This window comes from Nerophis lumbriciformis, linkage group LG04, assembly GCF_033978685.3.
Source record: "Nerophis lumbriciformis linkage group LG04, RoL_Nlum_v2.1, whole genome shotgun sequence".
Lineage (NCBI taxonomy): Eukaryota > Metazoa > Chordata > Actinopteri > Syngnathiformes > Syngnathidae > Nerophis > Nerophis lumbriciformis.
The window spans coordinates 541971-560000 of NC_084551.2; the positions used below are offsets into that span (position 1 = coordinate 541971).

The 18030-nt window shown below is 39.3% G+C and overlaps 1 protein-coding gene across 4 annotated transcripts in view; it reads right to left on the reverse strand.

Annotated features, from left to right (window-relative positions):
* The window catches only part of arhgef1 (Rho guanine nucleotide exchange factor (GEF) 1), a 156618-nt gene that overhangs the window by 22413 nt on the left and 116175 nt on the right, over positions 1-18030 (reverse strand). For 3 of the 4 annotated variants that reach the window (XM_061947230.1, XM_072912941.1, XM_072912942.1), the window contains 11 exons: positions 17947-18030; positions 17649-17839; positions 16544-16690; positions 16388-16470; positions 11169-11294; positions 10977-11091; positions 6306-6406; positions 4919-4993; positions 4737-4812; positions 876-1043; positions 710-797 (listed from right to left, as the gene is read on the reverse strand). The exon at positions 17947-18030 is cut by the window's right edge and continues 69 nt beyond it. In XM_061947230.1, coding sequence (XP_061803214.1) covers positions 710-797; positions 876-1043; positions 4737-4812; positions 4919-4993; positions 6306-6406; positions 10977-11091; positions 11169-11294; positions 16388-16470; positions 16544-16690; positions 17649-17839; positions 17947-18030 — 1254 coding nt within the window. The remainder of the gene's footprint in view (positions 1-709; positions 798-875; positions 1044-4736; positions 4813-4918; positions 4994-6305; positions 6407-10976; positions 11092-11168; positions 11295-16387; positions 16471-16543; positions 16691-17648; positions 17840-17946) is intronic. The other variant, XM_061947207.1, reaches the window with a different exon arrangement.

Sequence of the window (18030 nt, forward strand, 5' to 3'; positions counted from 1 at the left end):
TGACTGTATTTGTTGAAACGCAGGCACTATGAAGGTCTGTCTGACAGACCAAAACAAACAAAGCGTGCATTAACAGATCGATTAAAATTAGTAGCGAGTAGCGAGCTGAATGTAGATAAAAGTAGCGGAGTAAAAGTAGCGTTTCTTCTCTATAAATATACTCAAGTAAAAGTAAAAGTATGTTGCATTAAAACTACTCTTAGAAGTACAATTTATCGTAAAAGTTACTCAAGTAGATGTAACGGAGTAAATGTAGCGCGTTACTACCCACCTCTGCATACCAGTTGGTTATTTATGCCTCATATAACGTACACTTATTCAGCCTGTTGTTCACTATTCTTTATTTATTTTAAATTGCCTTTCAAATGTCTATTCTTGGTGTTGGCTTTTATCAAATACATTTCCCCCAAAAATGCGACTTATACTCCAGTGCGACTTATATATGTTTTTTTCCTTCTTTTTTATGCATTTTCGGCCCGTGCGACTTATACCCCGGAGCGACTTTCACGCCGAAAAATACTGTAAGTACTTTATTGACACATTATTTACAGGCGTTCGTGGGCCACATAAAATTAGGAGCCAGATCTGGCTCCCAGACCTTGAATTTGACACCTGTGGTCTTTATTGTGAACATTTTTTTTTATAATGGTGACTAATTATTTCTACTTTTATTATTTCCTACTGCAGAAATTGCTTCACACACACTCACATTTTCCTCTCGCCAAAGGATTGAGCAACCAGCTCATAGATCTGAGCGCCACTGTCCCAGGTGAATATCACGTAAAAGGCCTTTCGATCTGAAAAGCAACAAACAAGAGAGCGTTATTAGGATGTCATACCGCCAACTTGTGCAAGTGTGCATGTGAGAGACAAACCTGTGGCCACCTCGCGTAGGAAAACGGAGTCCAGTTTTATGATGGGGCTCAACATCTGCTTGCCCTCCTGGATGGCGATGGTGCTTTTGCTCTGACACTTAAGGACCATCTTGTCGTCCTGCTTCTGCAGGAGCACCAGCAGGTCTCCCAGCAGGACACAATGGACCTCTGTCAGGGACGCAACAACACAACAAAACAGTGAAGACTACAACTATGATAATAGGATTTTTTTGGTCTGGACGCAAGGGAATAGAAGTGACAAAAGCCAACAACAAATCATAACAAAGAGACTTAGATTTATTAAGATCCAAATACCACGCTAAACAGCATGTGCAAGCTATAAAATAGCGTGTACTATTAGTGGGCATGTTGCGTGCGTTTTACTCAGACTGCGTGTGCAATTATAAAGAGGCGTAGACAGGCCTTATTTGAATGAGGATTTTGCGTGTACGACACGGGCCATCACCACGGAGACACTCTTATTTACTGCACATTCATGTTATCATGCTCCTCCTACCTGTGGCGTTTTGCTATGTTATCAAACAAGCAGGAAACATATACCACTTTTTATGGGCATTTTATAAGCAGTCCTGCAGTTTTACTGTTCAATGTGCGCTCATCAAAGAAAGGCAGACCTTACTCTGCTCAAGACACAATAAAATGCACTTAAAGATGTTTTTTTCCCATGTAAGAACTATTTAAAAAAATATATACTCTGTGAAAATAATTTACATCCCTAAAATACACCAAAACGCATCAATTGAACTTGTTTTGATCAGCCCCTTAACCCATTCAGCAGCCACGAAATTATAAAATGATGTTGCTGAATAGATATGTCTAATTTTTTTTATTTCTGACCGTCCAATTCGTTGACAGATACACGTAAGTGTCAGGTTCAAACACTGATGACATCTATTAAACGAGACAAGAAGCAAGGAATTAAACAGAGACCGAATTAAATTTTCTCAATTTGAGGAGAAACGTGTCGACCTGTAACCTCTTACAGTGTCACCCAAGCTCTGATGAAAAAAGGTTCACGTCCCCTCTTTTATTTGGATATTCCCTGTTTACACAACAACAGCTGTTTCTAAAGGAATGGGGCCTTGTTTTTGGTCACATTAACACAAAAGATGCCTCGGGCTTGGACTGGTCCTGGATCGAGCTTGGGCAAGTCTTGGATCACAATAGATAACCCCTCCCGTCTCCTCCCGTCGTACACAATGGAATTTTCCAAGCCTTTGGCTTGGTGCAACAAAGACAGCCTCTTGTCTGTTCACTGGGAACTCAGGGAACGGAAAGTTTTTTGATCATTTACATACAATTTTTCTGACAGTAAGACTGAGGATTCTCTGCCCATCGTCTCTCTTTGCAGCGCGAGTACTGATCCTGGAGCCGTGTGTGGAACTGTCAGTTTGCGCGCCCTTCCTACACGTGCTAAATACAACGCAAAATAGTGCTTGCAAAACGCTGATGAGTGTTGATCAGAGGTGGGTAGTAACGCGTTACATTTACTCCGTTACATCTACTTGAGTAACTTTTGGGATAAATTGTACTTCTAAGAGTAGTTTTAATGCAACATACTTTTACTTTTACTTGAGTATATTTATAGAGAAGAAACGCTACTTTTACTCCGCTACTTTTATCTACATTCAGCTCGCTACTCGCTACTAATTTTTATCCATCTGTTGATGCACGCTTTGTTTGTTTTGGTCTGTCAGACAGACCTTCATAGTGCCTGCGTTTCAACAAATACAGTCACTGGTGACGTTCACTCCGTTCCACCAATCAGATGCAGTCACTGGTGACGTTGGACCAATCAAACAGAGCCAGGGGTCACATGACCTGACTTAAACAAGTGGAAAAACTTATTGGGGTGTTACCATTTAGTGGTCAATTGTACAGAATATATACTGTACTGTGCAATCTACTAATAAAAGTTTCAATCAATCAATCAAACGTGTGAAGGAAAAAAGACCCTTTTTTATTTCAACCGTACATCCTGTCAAAAGCCTAAAGACTGACTGCACAGTTCCTGTCTTCACAATAAAAGTGCCGCTCCATCGCGCCTGCGCTTTCAAAACAAGAGTCTCCGAAAGCCAGCGCAAACAAGCTAGCAAGCTACGGAGTTTGCCGCCAATGAATTTCTTGTAAAGTGTATAAAAACGAATATGGAAGCTGGACAAATAAGATGCCAAAAACCAACAACTTTCATGTGGTATTAAACAGAAAGGAGGAACTTTTTTTCTCCTCCATTTGAAAACGTGGACGTTATCATCACTACTGTCTGATTACAATCAATGCAAGTCATCAGAATCAGGTAATACACCAACTTATATTCTTGTCTTCATTAAAGAAAGGAATCTATATGTGTTAAACATGCATGTATATTCATTAAAACACCTTTAACATGTAAACAAAAACGGCAAAATAAATAAATATAAATTATATACTGTATATATATATATATGTGCATATATATATACATATATATATGTATATATATATATACATGTTTGTGTATATATATATATATATGTGTGTGTGTATATATATATATATATATATATATATATATATTATATGTGTGTGTGTATGTATATATATATATATATATATTATATGTGTGTGTGTATGTATATATATATATATATATATATATATATATATATTATATGTGTGTGTATGTTACTCATCAGTTACTCAGTACTTGAGTAGTTTTTTCACAACATACTTTTTACTATTACTCAAGTAAATATTTGGGTGACTACTCCTTACTTTTACTTGAGTAATAAATCTCTAAAGTAACAGTACTCTTACTTGAGTACAATTTCTGGCTACTCTACCCACCTCTGGTGTTGATTAATCACATTGCGCGTGCCTAATAATTATATTTGCATTCTCTCCACCCAGTATTGTGGGCGTTTTGATGATTAGCATATATTTTGCATATTAATATAGACACAGAAGCGAAATGAACTGCATGCCTTATTTTCCTCACTTAACAGAAGCAATCCACTTTGCACACATTTAGTAGACCTACTCAGTGGCCTAGTGGTTAGAGTGTCCGTCCTGAGATCGGTAGGTTGGGAGTTCAAATCCCGGCCGAGTCATACCAAAGACTATAAAAATGGGACCCATTACCTCCCTGCTTGGCACTCAGCATCAAGGGTTGGAATTGGGGGTTAAATCACCAAAATGATTCCCGGGCGCAGCCACCGCTGCTGCCCACTGCTCCCCTCACCTCCCAGGGGGTGATCAAGGGTGATGGGTCAAATGCAGAGAATAATTTCGCCACACCTAGTGTGTGTGTGACAATCATTGGTACTTTAACTTTAACTTTTTAACTTAGATCAGCTTTGCGTGTGCTATCAGGTTTGCACGTCTTTTTGGACACGCAAACCTTTATTCATTCCCGGGCGCGGCACCGCTGCTGCCCACTGCTCCCCTCACCCCCCCGGGGGTGAACAAGGGGTTGGGTCAAATGCAGAGAACAAATTTCACCACACCTAATGTGTGTGACAATCATTGCTACTTTAACTTTAACTCTAAATCAGGCCCTTGATGTACTAAAGCCAATATTAGAAGTGTTGTTTAAGCAAGGCCATAACGATCATACATATTTTACGATCTCATAGCGGAGACCTGTTAAAACTGACCAACTATTAACAAAAGTGACAAAAATATTGTGGATCACCATATTTGGGTTTGTGTATAATGTACTTTGCCATTCACCAACCTTCAACAAAGTATTCAGTTTTGAACTTTTTCCATAATCCTTCTAACTGCATGTGCCTTATTGACTGTCATGTGGCAAAATATTACATCTAAAAAGTTTGTATAAACTTTACAGAGCTCATTTACCGAAAGCCTTCTCCTTGGTGACCTTCCAAGTCAGAGGACCTTCAAACAGCATTTTCTTGTGTGTCAGGTCGATGTTCTACGAAAGACAGATGGAGGATAAGGAACAAAACATCCCTTGTAATAATGAGAACAGTAATTATAGAAGAGATGATTTATTTGTATGTAAGCCTAAGATTACTTACCTTATATTCTGTATAAAGATCATTACTGGGCTTTAGTCCCGATGTGTCCAGTCGACGCTGGTATTCCTTTAGTATCTACACAAAGAAGGATTAGTACATGTTTTCCTCACAAAACCTTGAACTATATCAAAGCACATCGTGTTAAGCAAATACAAAAAAGTTGGCACGTTGTGTAAATGGTAAATACAAACAGAATACAATGATTTGCAAATCCTTTTCAATTGAATGGACTACAAAGACAAGATACTTAACGTTTGAACTGGAAAACGTTATTATTTGCAAATATTAGCTCATTTGGAATTTGATGCCTGCAACATATTTCAAAGAATCTGGCACAAGTGGCAAAAAAGACTGAGAAAGTTGAGGAATGCTCATCAAACACTTATTTGGAACATTCCACAGGTGAACAGGCTAATTGGGAACAGGTGGGTGCCATGATTGGGTATAAAAGCAGCTTCCATGAAATGCTCAGTCATTCACAAACAAGGATGGGGCGAGGGTCACCACTTTGGGAACAAATGCGTGAGCAAATTATCGAACAGTTTAAGAACAACATTCCTCAACGAGCTATTGCAAGGAATTTAGGGATTTCACCATCTACGCTCCGTAATATCATCAAAAGGTTCAGAGAATCTGGAGAAATCACTGCACGTAAGCGATTATATTACCGGTACGTACTTTTGATCCCTTAGGCGGTACTGCATCAAAAAGCAACATCAGTGTGTAAAGGATATCACCACATGGGCTCAGGAACACTTCAGAAAACCACAGTCAGTAACTACAGTTCATCGCTACATATATAAGTGCAAGTTAAAACTCTACTATGCAAAGCCAAAGCCATTTATCAACAACACCCAGAAACGCTCGCGGCTTCGCTGGGCCCGAGCTCATCTAAGATGGACTGATGCAAAGTGGAAAAGTGTTCTGTGGTCTGACGAGTCCACATTTCAAATTGTTTTTGGAAACTGTGGACGTCGTGTCTTCCGGAACCAAGAGGAAAAGAACCATCCGGATTGTTATAGGCGCTAAGTGTAAAAGCCAGCATGTGTGATGGTATGGGGGTGTATTAGTGCCCGAGGCATGGGTAACTTACACATCTGTGAAGGCACCATTAATGCTGAAAGGTACATACAGGTTTTGGAGCAACATATGTTGTTATCATGGACGCCCCTGCTTATTTCAGCAAGCACGTGTTACAACAATGTGTTGCTGCCATTAAATTCTAAGTTAATGATTATTTGCAACAAAAAAAAAACGTTTCTCAGTTGGAACATGAAATATCTTGTCTTTGCAGCCTATTCAGTTGAATATAAGTTGAAAAGGATTTGCAAATTATTACGCAACATGCCAACTTCCATTGGTTTTGGGTTTTGTACATATTTCTCACCAGAAGGTTCTCCATATCTTTGACCTCGTCATTGACATGGTTGAGGATCTTTCTGCAGCACTCCGCACTCTGATGGACTCGCTCCTTCTCATTCAGATCCTCTGTGGGGAAGAACAATGAGAAATCCTTGATAGTAGCGGCAATAATGTTGTTCTGGGGTATTTATGTAGCATGGGGACATTGTGCACTAACAGGATTTGATGTATTATACGTAATTGTTTTTATTCATACCTTATTATTCTATTCAGTACATTACTGAGTACTCTGTGTGCTGTGCTGCAATTGTCACTGTCCTCAATACCAGTGATTCACAAACTGGTGCTATACAGGCTTCGTCTCGTGGTTCGTCAAATAATCACTTGATTAAAGCAGTGTTTTATTTTGCTATATTCAAACAGTGTTACTGTTCAAACTGTGTGCAATGTTACAGCGGCCAAAAATAAATAAATCAATAAAACCTCTGCCTTGTTTGAATGAATACGCTATGCTACTTGGTCAATATGGTGGTACTTGGAGAGCCAAGGTTTTTCTAAGGTGGTACTTGGTGAAAAAAGTTTGTGAACCAGTCAGTACCACTAGTCAGGTTTTTCAAATTGTTCGTGGTTTTGGATTTTCACGCCCTCGTATGAAGTCCAAGAGTCCTTGCACTTTCTCTAATGCAACTACCGTATTTTTCGGACTATAAGTCGCAGTTTTTTTAATAGTTTGGCCGGGCTCCAGTGCGACTTATAAATGTTTTTTTCCTTTTTTATTATGCATTTTCGGCAGGTGCGACTTATACTCCGGTGCGACTTATACTCCATACTTGCCAACCTTGAGACCTCCGATTTCGGGAGGTGGGGGGCGTGGTCGGGGTGGGGCGGGGGCGTGGTTGGAGGCGTGGCTAAGAGGGGAGGAGTATATTTACAGCTAGAATTCACCAAGTCAAGTATTTCATATATATATATACAGTATATATATATATATATATATATATATATATATATATATATATATACAGTATATATATATATATATATATATATACTGTATATATATATATATAATAAAATAAATAAATATATATATATATATATATATATACTGTATATATATATATATATATATATATATATATATATATATATATATATATATATATATATATATATATATATCTACAATTCACTGAAAGTGAAGTATTATCATTGAACCAGATTCAAGGGCTGCTGAGTTGCCATCATCAGAACCCAGATCACCCACAACAAAAACCCCACCAGTGATCCGCAGGTACCCAGAAAGGTTTCGAGTACCACAAAAAAAACTGAATCTCTGAAGACAGTATAAAAATCTGTGTTAAAGATGTACAAATACTGTTTGTATAATAAGCATGTTATTGTTTACAAATGAGGGTTAAGAGTACAGTACTAAAAAAAAAGAATGTGGCTTAAGTACAGTTTTTTAATTGAGCTGCTGCATTTTTTGGTTGGGTTGTTTATTTCTTTTGAGTAACTTCTACAATTATAAAAGGGGAGTAATGAAATGGAGTGATCTATGTTTGTCTGTTGCCATCTCCTGGTGAATGTTGGCTATAGCGTACTGGGGTTACTTTTTGGTTGGCCAACGATTTACGTGGTGTTGCGCACCTGACGTCAAGTGTGTGAGTCTGTTCTGAAGTCTACAGTAAAGAGAAGTACTTCATCCCCTCGCCTGGTTATTGCCTCCAACTCAATATATTACAACAACATTGCTCCATGCGGACCCTCCAGGTCCGCATGGAGCTGGAGGGGGCGTGGCCTCCAGATCCGCCTGAATTTCGGGAGATTTTCGGGAGAAAATTTGTCCCGGGAGGTTTTCGGGAGAAGCGCTGAATTTCGGGAGTCTCCCGGAAAATCCGGGAAGGGTTGGCAAGTATGTTATACTCCGAAAAATACGGTAATAGTCATACACAGTGTGCCTCCCGTACACTTGTTTATTTTCCGGTTGACCCAGTATATGACGTCACCCTAGGTTGACCCAGTATATGACGTCACACTAGGCGTCTGTGGCTTCTAACCAGTTAACAGCCTAGCTCTGTCGTGATGTCCGCTGTAATATTGACACGGATTAGAAATATGACGTCTCTAATGGCTATGTTGACGTTAGATAGCAGACGGCATCAATAAATGATTTAGGATTGCACTACGAACATGACGCTCCAACCAAGAATGTATCGGGCGGACGCAGGTCAATGAAAGACTGGCAAAGAGTTTTTTTCTGACAAAAATCATGGAAACAAAACTTTTGAATGTCACAAATTTCATTCAAAAATCTCTATGGATTGATGGAAGGAGTTTTAAATGCAAAGACAAAGAGCGTTCGTGCCTCGACTAATATTATCCAGAGGAAGGTTGCTATTGTTCTGGACTATCTTGCCAGTTGTGCGGAAAGTAAATCAGCTGGCTTAGCTACCTTCTTAAATACATTTCCAGAGTCGGGACCCGGGGTGGACCGCTCGCCTGTGCATCTCTGCTCTGCTGACCCGTCTCCGCTCGGGATGGTCTCCTGCTGGCCCCGCTATGGACTGGACTCTCACTATTATGTTAGATCCACTATGGACTGGACTCTCACTATTATGTTAGATCCACTATGGACTGGACTCTCACACTATTTTGTTAGATCCACTATGGACTGGACTCTCACTATTACCGCATGTTAGATCCACTATGGACTGGACTCTCACTATTATGTTAGATCCACTATGGACTGGACTCTCACTATTATGTTAGATCCACTATGGACTGGACTCTCACACTATTTTGTTAGATCCACTATGGACTGGACTCTCACTATTACCGTATGTTAGATCCACTATGGACTGGACTCTCACTATTATGTTAGATCCACTATGGACTGGACTCTCACTATTATGTTAGATCCACTATGGACTGGACTCTCACACTATTTTGTTAGATCCACTATGGACTGGACTCTCACTATTACCGTATGTTAGATCCACTATGGACTGGCCTCTCACTATTATGTTAGATCCACTATGGACTGGACTCTCACACTATTATGTTAGATCCACTATGGACTGGACTTTCACAATATTATGTTAGATCCACTATGGACTGGACTCTCACTATTATGTTAGATCCACTATGGACTGGACTCTCACTATTATGTTAGATCCACTATGGACTGGACTCTCACACTATTATGTTAGATCCACTATGGACTGGACTCTCACTATTATGTTAGATCCACTATGGACTGGACTTTCACAATATTATGCTAGACCCACTCCATTTCTCAGATGATATAATTGTTGATGACTGAAGTGTTGATATCAACCAAACCTAACCCCCCCACCCCGAACCCCTCCATATCCCATCCCCCGGATTGTAAATAATGTAAATAATTCAATGTATATACTCTGATGATTAACTTGTGTGATGACTGTATTAGATATTTATACCATGAATTGATTAACGTGGACCCCCGATTTACACAAGTGTAAAAACTTATTGGGGTGTTACCATTTAGTGGTCAATTGTACGGAATATGTACTGTACTGTGCAATCTACTAATAAAAGTCTCAATCAATCAATCAAAGCCCTAGTGGCTGCCTGGAGTTTTTTCAAAAATATATGAAAATGGAAATAGAAGAAGAATAATTTTTCTTTTGTTTTAATATGGTTTGTGTAGGACAAATATGACACACATGTTTCTAATTATTAGAAATCCCACTGTTTATATTAAACATGCTTCACCCATGAGAGTATTTGGCAAGCGCCGTTTGGTCCTAATTTCGGCGGTACTTTGCTTATATGTTCAGCTTTCTTCGACGCTGCCACAGAAAGACGTGCTTTGTGCCACTCCTTCTTTGTCTCATTTTGTCCACCAAATTTTTTATGCTGTGCGTGAACGCACAAAAGGTAAGCTTTGTTGATGTTATTGACTTGTGTGGAGCGCTAAACAGGCATATTTGGTCACTGCATGACTGCAAGCTAATCAATGCTAACATGCTATTTAGGCAAGCTGCATGTACATTTTGCACCGTTATGCCTCGTTTGTAGCTATATTTGAGCTCATTTAATTTCCTTTACTTATGTCCTCTGTGTATTTAATTGACATTTGCATGTCTAATGCCACATTATCCGTATGTAATATTGCCTGCATTTCTCATAGTTGTTTGTGTGCCATGTTGTTCCAGACCACAGCAAACGTTACCCAGTCAAAGTTTAATCTCATCACATATTTCTCAAAGGTCTGCACAAACCACAACAACATCCAAAGATTGTAATAAATCCATTAGAAGAAGACAGCCTGCTGCTTCCTTTAACTTGGACACACACATCTATATCTTTAATAATTCAAAGCCAGTAATCTCCAGGAGTTATCTCACCCTCTGAGAAGCAGCTCTTTTACTAAAGTTTGAAAAATGTGTAGAATAAATATTTCTTTCCAACAATTCTTTCAACGAGAATTTGCGACACACAGTCATTTTGATAGTAGGCTATTATTGCTAATATAGACACTTACATGATGTGCTGTCTTCGTTACAAGACTTACATAAGGCTTTTCATTTTTTGCGGCTCCAGACAGATTTAATTTTTGGCTTTTTCCACACTAATCAAATCTACTAAATTTGAGGAAACTTGCTTGCTTCCTGCAAAAAAACAAAACACACAGAGTGGGGACACATACCAGTGTTCTTTGCAATGTTCTCCAGCAGCAGTGGGTACTTGGTGAGCCTCTGCATCTCAAAGGGAATAATGTCCTTCAGCTGCAGCCTCCGACACTGAGGCTTGCTCTCCGCCTCCTGCCAACAACATGGTTCAGGAACAACGTGACTCCGCCTTCTTCTTCTTTCACTATCTCTTAATGTGTGGGAGTTACCTGTATGAACGAGTTGAAGCGAGGTTCTTTCTTCTGCCGGCTCTTGATCTGGTCTAGGGCCCACGACTGGTGACTGCAGAAGCGGGCTGTCAGTTTCTGGAACCATTCGCCTTCCGTACCCTCGAACTGCAACACGTGCAAGCAATTCAACTTCAAATGTGAAACTAATATGCGATTGCGGAATGGGGTGTGTATGGCCCGGCCTTGAAACCAGCGGCAGGTGAGTAGATTGCCCAGCTGGGGTTGATTATCTACCGTATTTTTCGGAGTATAAGTCGCTCCGGAGCATAAGTCGCACCGGCCGAAAATGCATAATAAAGAAGGAAAAAAACATATATAAGTCGCACTGGAGTATAAGTCGCATTTTTGGGGGAAATTTATTTGATAAAAGCCAACACCAAGAATAGACATTTGAAAGGCAATTTAAAATAAATAAAGAATAGTGAACAACAGGCTGAATAAGTGTACGTTATATGAGGCATAAATAACCAACTGGTATGTTAACGTAACATATTATGGTAAGAGTCATTCAAATAACTATAACATATAGAACATGCTATACAATCTGTCACTCCTAATCGCTAAATCCCATGAAATCTTATACATCTAGTCTCTTACGTGAATGAGATCAATAATATTATAATGTGTTCATCATTTCACACATAAGTTGCTCCTGAGTATAAGTCGCACCGCCGGCCAAACTATGAAAAAAACTGTGACTTATAGTCCAAAAAATACGGTATATACTCTGGACCTAGACGTTGAGTCTACGACATACATGGCGGACAATAACTGATACAGTCTGCTTTGCCAGTCCAAATGCATTCGCTGTTTTCCGTAGTAAGTTTTACCAGGTAATACAAAGCACACGCTACCTTTTTTTATCGCGTCCACGGGAGTCCGCATTCTCGTTGTCTCTCCTTCGACAAATGGAGGAAGTTTTTCGTGCATTCGAACGTCCTCTTGCCGTCTGAGAAGTGTTGTACCCGAAATAGCTACATTCGCTTTCTCTTAAGGTATTCATGTGTGATTTCCACAAGCGTCTGTACATGTAGAAGGAGGAGAAACACGGGCATATCTGGTTGACTCGCTTCGAAACCGCTTTATTATGAAACTGGCTGTGGCGTGTTCTTTCTGACCTCACTTCCTGTGTGGGTGTGTTCTTTTTGGCGTCACTTCCTCTCCGAACTCACTTTGTAAACGATCAATGAGTCCATACAAAACTAAGTGCCGGAGATTCAAGAAATACAAGGCTGACTTACCCGTGTAAAAATTTGTCCGAGGAGGGGGACCTTAAACGCTGGTTTAGTGTGGCTGAAATGGGGCTTAGGCAAAATAATAATTATTTTTTTAAGGGGTTAAACGCCTTAGTGTAGACGTGGCTTTAGTCTACACCAGGCCTGGGCAATTATTTTGACTCGGGGGGGCCAAATTTAGAGAAAAAAAATGTGTCTGGGGCCAGCATATCTATTTTTAGAAACACTAATACAAAACCTCACAATAATGTCGACTGAATGCTAAAATCGTTATGACAGACCGCCTTAAAAAAACAGAACTTTACATTTTTTTATTGAATGAAACACCCAGAATGTACATAATAATAAAGAATCTAGGATTTACAATATTAACTATGAAAGATAAAACACTGAATATGAACGTCACACCCCTTGTCGATCGACATATTTTACAATCAAGCGAAACAAAAATGCAACAAAGAGCGAAATATGAGCGCGAAGGGTAAAAAAAAACCCACCTGCAATCTGATATATCACAAAGCTTTTATTTTGACTCGAGGGGGGCTAAATTTAGAGGAAAAAAATGTGTCTGGGGGCCAGTCTATCTATTTTTAGGAACACTAATAAAAAACCTCACAATAAAGTCTGATTGAATGATAAAAACGTTATGACAGACCGCCTTAAACTGAATGGAATTTTACTTTTTTTTTACTGAATGAGACACCCAGAATGTACATGAAAATACAGAATTTGGGATTTACAATATTAATTATGAACAATAAAACACTGAATATTAACATCACACCCCCTCTCGATCGACATATTTTACAATCAAGCGGAATGCAACAAAAGTGCAAAAAACACAGGGAAATATGAATGCAAAGAGTAAAAAACCCCACCTATCATCTAAAATATATCACTAAGCTTTAGAATGTTATTGTAAAAATCTCCTTCCGCGTCTGTCTCTGACACCCACATTTCAGGCTGACACTCTGGAAATGCTCCCCACCCACACTGCTTGGTGCCTCGTCTGAGCTGATGTGACTTGGATTACCATAGTAACTAATTAGATTACCAAAGTAACTAATTAGATTACCATAGTAACTAGTATATCATGCAAAAGCTCAGATTCCAACCATTGCAATACTTTGTATAGTTCAAGACTTACGGTCATCAGAAAACTGCACATCATAATGGCAGCTACACTTTCCATCTTAAAGATCTCAAAAAATTATTTGGGAATGTCCGGCGGGCCAGATTGAAAAGCTACTCAGTGGCCTAGTGGTTAGAGTGTCCGCCCTGAGATGGGGAGGTTGTGAGTTCAAACCCCGGCCGAGTCATACCAAAGACTATAAAAATGGGAGCCATTACCTCCCTGCTTGGCACTTAGCATCAAGGGTTGGAATTGGGGGTTAAATCACCAAAAATGATTCCCGGGTGCGGCACCGCTGCTGCTCACTGCTCCCCTCGCTTCCACCAGGGGGTGAACAAGGGGATGGGTCAAATGCAGAGGACAAATTTCACCACACCTAGTGTGTGTGTGACTGTCTAATGACAGTCAAGAATGTTAAAATAATTTCTAAACAACAGACATTTATCCATGAAAATGTGGAAAAACTGCAGGTGGTGTGTCTGACAGAGAAGCAGCCCGACAGAGATACAGTAGGACTCCACTCTACAAGTCTTAAATGCTGTACACTATTATTACGTCAAAATACTACTGGAGTTGTTAGTAGTACATTCTACCGTACAGTTTTTCATGCAATATTTCCTATCCAAGCGACATATTATAATTCTGCTGTTTTGGGGGGTAAGCACCAATTAAATTATTTCAATTAATTTAAATTTTGGACATTGATTTAAGTGTTTCGAGTTAGGAACTCTCTCACAGAACCTATTAAGTTGAGGTGATACTGTACTTCACGATACCATACACAAAGTATGGACACTCCACAACATTGTCTTGATCAATAAACTGGAATATTAATCAATCTATAGCGCATTTCTGGAACATAGGGCGCACCGGATTATAAGGCGCACTGCCGATGAACGGGTCTATTCAGGTCTTTTTTCATACAAAAGGTGCACCGCATAATAAGGCGCGTTAAAGGGGTCATATTATGATCTTTTCCTAAATGGAAAACACTTCCTTGTGGTCTACATAACATGTAATGGTGGTTCTTTGTTCAAATTGTTGCATAGATTATGCTTTACAGATCATCTTCAAGTCGCTTTCTGACAGTGGCAGACGCGTGCACATTTTCAGGACTTATGCAGATCTCAAATACACATCAGCAGGTACCAGAAGGTAAGAAAAGTTGGTTTTGCATAATATTGTGAAACAAAACGGCAGATAATATGTCTGCTAATGGGTGCCATTTTGCGGTCCTTATACACACACTGTAGTAATACTTGTATCTCTGACCGCGGTAGCCGTAATGGGCCGACAATCCATCAAGCGGTGCGGCTTCAAAGTCATACTAAAACATTTTGACAGATTTTCGAGTGCCGTGTGTTATGTTCTTTATTTTCAATGGAACATTTAAAGTTTTGGTGTTGTTTACTGGCGTCACATTGCAGTCTACACATATCTCTTATGTGTGACTACCATCTACTGGTCACACTTATCATTTCACCGTGTACCAAATAAAATTGCTCCGAGGTCGGTAAGCACAACCAGAATTATTCCGTACATGTACATTTTTGAGAAAATGAAAGGATTTTAAGTGCACCTTATAGTCCAAAAAATATGGTAGATGGATTAATTGATATTTTGTCATCAGTATTTAGTTCCCTCTCTCTGCGCAACAATTATTGGCAAAAGCAGTGATGGCTTACTCCGCTAGGTACTGTACAAGATTCATTCAGTAAATACATGTATAATTGAAACAAAAAAGCTAATGTGATTATCATCGTTTTATAATTAAAGGTCTTTCAGAAAGCAAACATAAGAACAAGCTTAAAAAGTAGATGTGTTTCTATCAGGGGGGGTTCATCTGTGGAACAGTTTGGATGATTCCTTCAAATGTTCCAGTTCTATTCACACATTTAAAAAACACTTTAAGACCAATGTCTTGGAAAGATATATCACTCTTGAATCAACACAGTAGTTAATACTATGATTATTGTTATTTACAGACCTAAATGTGGGATATAAATAATAATGGAAGTATAATTGTATATAGAATATAATTGGTACAAAGGTTTAACTAACCCATGTGCCTTTTTTTTTCGGACTATAAGTCACAGTTTTTTTCATAGTTTGGCCGGGGGTGCGACTTATCCTCAGGAGCGACTTATGTGTTAAATTACTAACACATTAGCGTAAAATATCAAATAATATTATTGATGTCATTCACGTAAGAGACTAGACGTATAAGATTTCATGGGATTTAGCGATTAGGAGTGACAGATTGTATAGCATGTTCTATATGTTATAGTTATTTGAATGACTCTTACCATAATATGTTACGTTAACATACCAGTTGGTTATTTATGCCTCATATAACGTACACTTATTCAGCCTGTTGTTCACTATTCTTTATTTATTTTAAATTGCCTTTCAAATGTCTATTCTTGGTGTTGGCTTTTATCAAATCAATTTCCCCCAAAAATGCGACTTATATATGTTTTTTTTCCTTCTTTATTATGCATTTTCGGCCGGTGCGACTTATACTCCAAAAAATACGGTACAGGGATATTTCACATGTTTTTACTGTGTATATAATTGAACAGTGTTTATGTGTATTTATAATATGTTGTGCAAAGGAAATGTAATATTTTTAGGAAGCTCATCTTGTATTTGACATTGTTTGTAGGGTTAAGCGCAATAAGTGTTCAACTTCAGCCTAAACCCTTTCAATTTATGAATGTACAACTGTTTGTTTATGTAAAACTGTTTGTTTATTTTGTTGACCACTGACCGAAGAAATAATAAACTAAACTAAAACTGATCAAAAAGCAAGAAAGGAGAAAAAGACTCACTCTGTTGAGTACTGTGGTGCTGATGGACTTGACGATAAAGTTGTCCTCCAGACGCAGTTTCTTCAGGTTCTCGTAGAAGTTATCTGGCCAAAAGACAAAAATATGTTTTAATGATGTGTTTCAAAAGGTGGCATGTTTGTGGCGTGAGACGCTCACAGTGCATTTCAATGATCTCGTCCAGGTTGGGGAAGATGGCAGCCAGCTCTGTGGCGGTCAGCAGCTCCTCTCTCTCCAAAGGCCTGGAGAAGATCATCTGAAGGACACTTAGCATGCGCACGTGGGCGTGCTCGGTGGCGAACAACTCTGAGAGGAGTGGAAACAAAAGAACAAATTAACTACGTAAACGGGAATAAAAAATATATCCTATATAGAAATCATCGTTACCGATTATTAATAGTCAAGGAGGCCGATAATCAATATTTGGAGCCAATATTCATTTGCAGTAAAAGCTATTTAAACATGAGTAGTATACGTCAGTAAACAGCTGGACAAGGTTTTAAGTTGTTTCTTGTTTAAACATTATTTTTCAAGCAACGTCGGACCAGTAGCGACCTAATGTTTAATAAGGCGCTGATGTTGTGGTTAGAGATGTCCAATAATGGCTTTTTTGCCGATATCTGATATTGTCCAACTCTTAATTACCGATTCCGATATCAACCGATACCGATTTATACAGTCGTGGAATGAACACATTATTATGCTTAATTTTGTTGTGATGCCCCGCTGGATGCATTAAACAATGTAAGTTTACCATGAATTGATTAACGTTGAAAAACTTATTGGGGTGTTACTATTTAGTGGTCAATTGTACGGAATATGTACTGTACTGGGCATTCTACTAATACAAGTTTCAATCAATCAATCAAAAACATTGGTTTTCCAAATTAAGAGAACAACTTCAACTCCAGTTGAGGTGGGCGGGGTGGGGTTTGGTGGTAGTCGGGGGTGTATATTGTAGCGTCCCGGAAGAGTTAGTGCTGCAAGGGCTTCTGGGTATTTGTTCTGTTGTGTTTATGTTTATTTGCAAAAAAAATGAAATTTCTCAGTTGGAACATTAAATATCTTTTCTTCGCAGTCTATTCAATTGAATATACATTGAAAAGGATTTGCAAATCATTGCATTCCGTTTTTATTTACCATTTACACAACGTGCCAACTTCACTGGTTTTGGGTTTTACAATTGAAAAAAAAAAAGAAACCGATACTGATAGACGTCAAAATGCCAAATATCGGACGATCTCTATTTTGCAATCCTCCTCACCGTTGATGACCTCTTGCCTCTTGGTCTCCTTCTTGCTGAGGCTGGACAGAGCTTCCGGGGAGGCCAGCTCCCTCCAGTTGGGCGGGTCTTGCTCAAACTCCAGGAGGCGTGGCTCCATCTCCTCCGGCTGAGGGGCGGGGCTTGCGGGCGAGGAGCCCGAGCCCTCCTGGGGTTGAATGGGTCCTTCATTGCTGCGGCAACAAGGGAATGAGGGTGTGGTGAATAATCAATATTCAACCGTCCCTACACCGTTCTACTGGACCTTCAGCCTGGGGTCTGTCCCTGCTGTGCATCTTACGAAAAGGGGTTGAGCGCCGCCGCTATGGTCGTCATGGTGGACGGCTGCAGGTCGACGTCGCTACGAGAGCGGGACTGTTTGTTT